The following is a 6,894-nucleotide window of genomic DNA, read 5'->3' as shown; positions in this document are numbered from 1 at the left end:
TCTTTGCGTATGCTGTTAGGTGACCGAAATTGAACAGGAAGTGACCTATAAATGCCCCAAAATCAACAGGAAATGACCCGTAAATGCCCCAAAATCAATAGGTAGTGACTGAAAATCAAGAGGAAATGACATAAAAAGCCTCCAAATTTACTCGCTGCCTGGCACATGACTGCCATTGACGGCCATAGACGTCCAATTTGTCTGAAGTGGGAGGGTGGCAGCGCTGCCACCCTCCCACTTCAGACAAATTGGACGTCTACCAGTTATAAATCCATTTGTTCCCACCCCAAGTTTAAAACAAAAAATAAATTAAATAATAAATAAATTTCAAATTCATATATAGGAAAGTCTATAACATACAATCACACTTTTTGGCCACCGGGTTTACAAATTTTATAGGCAAAATTTTACCAGTAAAGGCTTAATTTTAAATTCATATATATAGGAAAGTCTATTACATGCAATGACACTTTTTGGCCACCAGGTTTACTGGCGATGTCTTCATTTTAAATTGATATATAGGAAAGTCTATGACATGCAATGACACTTTTTGGCCACCGTGTTTAGAAATTTTATAAGCAACATTTTACGGGCAAAGTCTTCATTTTAAATTCCTAGATTGGAAAGGAGTATTACATGCAATGACACTTTTTGGCCACGAGGTTTACAAATTTCATGGACAGCATTTTACCGGCAAAGTCTTAAGTTTAAATACATTTATAGGAAAGTCTATAACATGGAATCACTTTCTGGCCACCGGGTTTACACATTTTATAAGCAACAGTTTACCAGCAAAGTCTTAATTTTAAAATCAAATATAGGAAAATCTATTAAATGCAATGACACTTTTTGGCCACCAGGTTTACCGGCAATGTCTTCATTTTAAATTCATATATAGGAAAGTCTATTACATGCAATGACAAATTTTGGCCACCGGGTTCACAAATTTTACAGGCAACATTTTACCAGCAAACTCTTCATTTTAAATACATTTATAGGAAAGTCTATAACATGCAATCACACTTTTTGGCCACTGGGATTACACATTTTATAGGCAACATTTTACCAGCAAAGTCTTAATTTTATATATAGGAAAGTCTATTACATGCAATGACACTTTTTGGCCACCAGGTTTATCGGCAATGTCTTCATTTTAGATTCATGTAGAGGAAACTCTATTACATGCAATGACACTTTTTGGCCACCAGGTTCACAAATTTTATGGACAACATTTTACCAGCAAAGTCTTCATTTTAAATACATTTACAGGAAAGTCTAACATGCAATCACACTTTTTAGCTACTGGGTATACACATTTTATAGGCAACATTTTAACAGCAAAGTCTTAATTTTAAAATCAAATGTAGGAAAGTCTATTAATTGCAATGACACTTTTTGGCCACCAGGTTTACGGGCAAAGTCAATTTTAAATTGAATATAGGAAAGTCTATTATATGCAATTACACTTTTTTGGCCACCGGGTTTACAAATTTTATAGGCAACATTTTACCGGCAAAGTCTTAATCTTTGCGTATGCTGTTAGGTGACCGAAATTGAACAGGAAGTGACCTATAAATGCCCCAAAATCAACAGGAAATGACCCGTAAATGCCCCAAAATCAATAGGTAGTGACTGAAAATCAAGAGGAAATGACGTAAAAAGCCTCCAAATTTACTCGCTGCCTGGCACATGACTGCCATTGACGGCCATAGACGTCCAATTTGTCTGAAGTGGGAGGGTGGCAGCGAATGAACATTCGCTGCCACCCTCCCACTTCAGACAAATTGGACGTCTACCAGTAATAAATCCATTTGTTCCCACCCCAAGTTTAAAACAAAAAATACTTATAGTTTTTACAGTATTTAATAACCAAGTGACGTTTTTGGAGCTATTTTAAAACTTCCTTATAGGCAACATTTAACCAGCAAAGTCTTAATTTTAAAATCAAATATAGGGAAGTCTATTAAACGCAATGACACTTTTTGGCCTCCAGGTTTACCGGCAATGTCTTCATTTTAAATTCATATAGAACCTTTTTAAAACAAAAAAATACTTATAGTTTTTACAGTATTTAATAAACAAGTGACGTTTCAGGAGCTATTTAAAACTTCCTCATTTCTCCCCATCTGACTTCCTGACAGGTCGGAATGTGGCCCTTCAGCTCCGTAAGGGAATAGTTTCCTCAATTCCACTTAACCGTTTCACCGTGCCAGTGGGTGTTTACTTCCTTGTGTGTCAGATGACACGCATGGGAGGAGTGCGCAGGCCTTTAAAGTGCAAAGGTGTCGCGCCTGCTGAGATTCCACTGCAGGTGTTCAACATGGCCAACTGGATTATTAACAATGGGGTTACTTGTGTCACACTGGTGAGCTGCTTCACATTTATACTCATTGGTAACTGTATTCTGATGTAATTTTTTGTTTGCAGGTGGTGTGGATGGGCATCAATATCTTTCTATTTGTCTGGTTTTATCTCTTCTACGACTTGGGAGATCAGTTTTTCTACACGCGGCATCTTTTAGGGGTGAGTTTTTAAATAGAAACGTCATCCAAAAGTGATATGGAGACTTATTTTTAATTTTTTGCGGGGGTTCCAGTCTGCTCTCGCGTGGGCCAGGGCCCCTGCCGCCGTGTTGAACTTCAACTGCATGCTCATCCTACTCCCCGTGTGTCGCAACTTGTTGTCTCTTATACGTGGATCGCTTGTGGTAAGATGTTCAAATATCAATATTTTTTTATCTTAAATTGTATTTCTGTTTTTTTGATGGTAGGTTTAAAGATCCGCCGACACCGTTCATACACTAAAACAATTGGAATTCTCATGCGATTTTGTTTGAGACTACAAAAAATGAGACCGTTTGCCTCGAAACGCTAGTTTTTTGGGTTTTTTTTTTTTTTTCCAAAGCTACTAGTCCTAAAATTTTTGTCCAAACCACATCATTTATCCATTAAAAAATCAGATCACTAAGGAGGGCAAAAGTTCTGTTCAGTTTTTGCTTAAAACGTGCAGTCCGGCTAAAACCATTCATTTCAAATGGCCCAAATTTCCCATTCATTTCCAATGGCCATATTCACCATTCATTTTGAATGGCCCAAATTTCCTATTCATTTCCAATGGAGATATTCGCCATTCATTTCCATGGCACATTCACTCCTATTGATTTCCAACCTAACTGACCCGATAATAACAGGAAGTGACTTGTAAATGCCCCAAAATCAACAGGAAGTGACCCAATATGAACAGAAATTACCCTAAAATACCACCAAATTAACAGGAAGTGACCCAGGAATGCCTCAAAACCAACAGGAAGTGGCCCAATACGTAGAGGAAGTGAACTCAAAATGCCACTAAATCAACAGGAAGTGACATCTAAATGTCCCCAAAATCATAGGAAGTCACCCAATAAGAACAGAAGTGTCCTTGAAATACCACCAAATAAACAGGAAGTGGCCAAATATATACAGGAAGTGACCCTAAAATACCACCAAATAAACAGGAAGTGACCCTGTAATGCCTCAAAATCAACGGGAAGTGACCCAATATGTCCAGGAAGTGAACCTGAAATGCCCCATATTCAAAAGGAAGTGACCCAATATGAACAGAAATTACCCTAAAATACCACCAAATTAACAGGAAGTGACCCTGGAATGCCTCAAAACCGACAGGAAGTGGCCCAAAATGTAGAGAAGGTGAACTCAAAATGCCACTAAATCAACAGGAAGTGACATCTAAATGCCCCAAAATCATATGAAGTCACCCAATAAGAACAGAAGTTACCTTGAAATATCCCCAAATCAAGAGGAAGTGACACAATATCTACAGAAGTGACCCTGAAATACCACCAAATAAACAGGAAGTGACCAAATATATACAGGAAGTGACCGTGAAATGCCTCAAAATCAACGGGAAGTGACCCAATATGTCTAGGAAGTGAACCTGAAATGCCCCATATTCAAAAGGAAGTGACCCAATATGAACAGAAATTACCCTAAAATACCACCAAATTAACAGGAAGTGACCCTGGAATGCCTCAAAACCGACAGGAAGTGGCCCAAAATGTAGAGAAGGTGAACTCAAAATGCCACTAAATCAACAGGAAGTGACATCTAAATGCCCCAAAATCATATGAAGTCACCCAATAAGAACAGAAGTTACCTTGAAATATCCCCAAATCAAGAGGAAGTGACACAATATCTACAGAAGTGACCCTGAAATACCACCAAATAAACAGGAAGTGACCAAATATATACAGGAAGTGACCGTGAAATGCCTCAAAATCAACGGGAAGTGACCCAATATGTCTAGGAAGTGAACCTGAAATGCCCCATATTCAAAAGGAAGTGACCCAATATGAACAGAAATTACCCTAAAATACCACCAAATTAACAGGAAGTGACCCTGGAATGCCTCAAAACCGACAGGAAGTGGCCCAAAATGTAGAGAAGGTGAACTCAAAATGCCACTAAATCAACAGGAAGTGACATCTAAATGCCCCAAAATCATATGAAGTCACCCAATAAGAACAGAAGTTACCTTGAAATATCCCCAAATCAAGAGGAAGTGACACAATATCTACAGAAGTGACCCTGAAATACCACCAAATAAACAGGAAGTGACCAAATATATACAGGAAGTGACCGTGAAATGCCTCAAAATCAACGGGAAGTGACCCAATATGTCTAGGAAGTGAACCTGAAATGCCCCATATTCAAAAGGAAGTGACCCAATATCAACAGAAATTACCCTAAAATACCACCAAATTAACAGGAAGTGACCCTGGAATGCCTCAAAACCGACAGGAAGTGGCCCAACATGTAGAGGAGGTGAACTCAAAATGCCACTAAATCAACAGGAAGTGACATCTAAATGCCCCAAAATCATAGGAAGTCACCCAATAAGAACAGAAGTGACCTTGAAATACCCCCAAATCAAGAGGAAGTGACCCAATATCTACAGAGGTGACCCTGAAATACCACCAAATAAACAGGAAGTGACCCTGAAATGCCTCAAAATCAACAGGAAGTGACCCAATATGTCCAGGAAGTGAACCTGAAATGCCTCATATTCAAAAGGAAGTGACCCCATATGAACAGAAATGACCCTAAAATACCACCAAATTAACAGGAAGTGACCCTGGAATGCCTCAAAACCGACAGGAAGTGGCCCAATATGTAGAGGCGGTGAACTCAAAATGCCACTAAATCAACAGGAAGTGACATCTAAATGCCCCAAAATCATAGGAAGTGACCCAATAAGAACAGAAGTGACCCTGAAAAACCCCTAAATCAAGAGGAAGTGACCCAATATCTACAGAAGTGACCCTGAAATACCACCAAATAAACAGAAAGTGACCCTGAAATGCCTCAAAATCAACGGGAAGTAACCCAATATGTCCAGGAAGTGAACCTGAAATGCCCCATATTCAAAAGGAAGTGACCCAATATGAACGGAAATTACCCTAAAACACCACCAAATTAACAGGAAGTGAGTCTGGAATGCCTCAAAACTGACAGGAAGTGGCCCAATATGTAGAGGAAGTGAACTCAAAATGCCGCAAAATCAACAGGCAGTGACATCTAAATGCCCCAAAATCATAGGAAGTGACCCAATAAGAACAGAAGTGACCTTGAAATACCACCAAATAAACAGGAAGTGGCCAAATATATACAGGTAGTGACCCTAAAATGCCTCAAAATCAACGGGAAGTGACCCAATATGTCCAGGAAGTGACCCTGAAATACCACCAAATCGACATAAAGTGACCCAATATGAACGGAAGTGACCATAAAATACCCCCAAATCAACAGGAAGTGACCCAATATAAAAAAGCAGAGACCCTGAAATATCCCCAAATCAACAGGAAGTCACCCAATGTCTACAGGAAGTGACCCTGGGATGCCTCAATGCCAACAGAAAGTGACCCAATATGTAGAGGGAGTGAACCCAAAATCCCCCCAAAATTAAGAGGAAGTGACCCAATAAAAACAGAAGTGACCCTGAGATACCACCAATTCAACAGGAAGTGATCGAATATGAACAGAAATGACCCCGAAATACAAACAAATCAACAGGAGGTGACCATAAATCTACAGGAAGTGAGCCTGGAATGCCTCAAAACCAACAGGAAATGACCAATATGTAGAGGAGGTGAACCCAAAATGCCCCAAAATCAACAGGAAGTGACGCAATAAGAACAGAAGAGACACTGAAATACCCCCAAATCAAGAGGAAGTGACCCAATATGTGGAGGAAGTGAACCCAAAATACCCTTAACTCCAACCCCTGAACCCCCCATTTCAATATGAAGAAACCAATATCAACAGGAAGTACCACCAAAAATACCACCAAAATCAATAGGAAGTGACCCAATATGTAGAGCATTAACCCAAATGCCCCAAAATCAACAGAAAGTGACCCAATATGAACTGAAGTGACCCTAAAATAACCCCAAATCAAGAGGAAGTGACCCAATATCTACAGAAGTGACCCTGAAATACCACCAAATAAACAGGAAGTGACCCAATATCTACAAAAAGTGAACCTGGAATGCCTCAAAGCCAACAGGAAATGACCCAATATGTAGAGGAGGTGAACCCAAAATGCCCCAAAATCAACAGGAAGTGACCCAATAAGAATAGAAGTGACCCTGAAATACCCCCAAATCAACAGTAAGCGACCCAATATGGAGAGTAAGTAGACCCAAAATGTGCCAAAATCAACAGGAAGTGTTGAACAGAACAAGAACAAAAATAAGAACGAATAAATAAGAACAGAACGGACCCTGAAATACCCCCAAATCAAGAGGAAGTGACCCAATATGTGAAGGAAGTGAACCCAAAATAACCTTAACTCCAACCCCTCACCCCCCATTTCAATATGAAGTAACCAATATCA

The 6,894-nt window shown here is 39.5% G+C and overlaps 1 protein-coding gene across 1 annotated transcript in view; it reads left to right on the top strand.

Moving 5' to 3' along the window:
• Positions 1-2,227: 2,227 nt before the first annotated feature.
• nox1 (NADPH oxidase 1) overlaps positions 2,228-6,894 on the top strand; it is a 31,562-nt gene continuing 26,895 nt past the window's right edge. Inside the window, exons 1-3 of the mRNA XM_057850319.1 lie at positions 2,228-2,365; positions 2,428-2,523; positions 2,597-2,707. Of these exons, the coding sequence (XP_057706302.1) occupies positions 2,240-2,365; positions 2,428-2,523; positions 2,597-2,707 (333 nt within the window). The 5' untranslated portion in view covers positions 2,228-2,239. The remainder of the gene's footprint in view (positions 2,366-2,427; positions 2,524-2,596; positions 2,708-6,894) is intronic.

Source organism: Corythoichthys intestinalis, chromosome 11 (genome assembly GCF_030265065.1).
Source record: "Corythoichthys intestinalis isolate RoL2023-P3 chromosome 11, ASM3026506v1, whole genome shotgun sequence".
NCBI lineage: Eukaryota > Metazoa > Chordata > Actinopteri > Syngnathiformes > Syngnathidae > Corythoichthys > Corythoichthys intestinalis.
The sequence above is the reverse complement of the archived record's forward strand: the minus strand, read 5'-3'. Positions and strand labels throughout refer to the sequence as shown.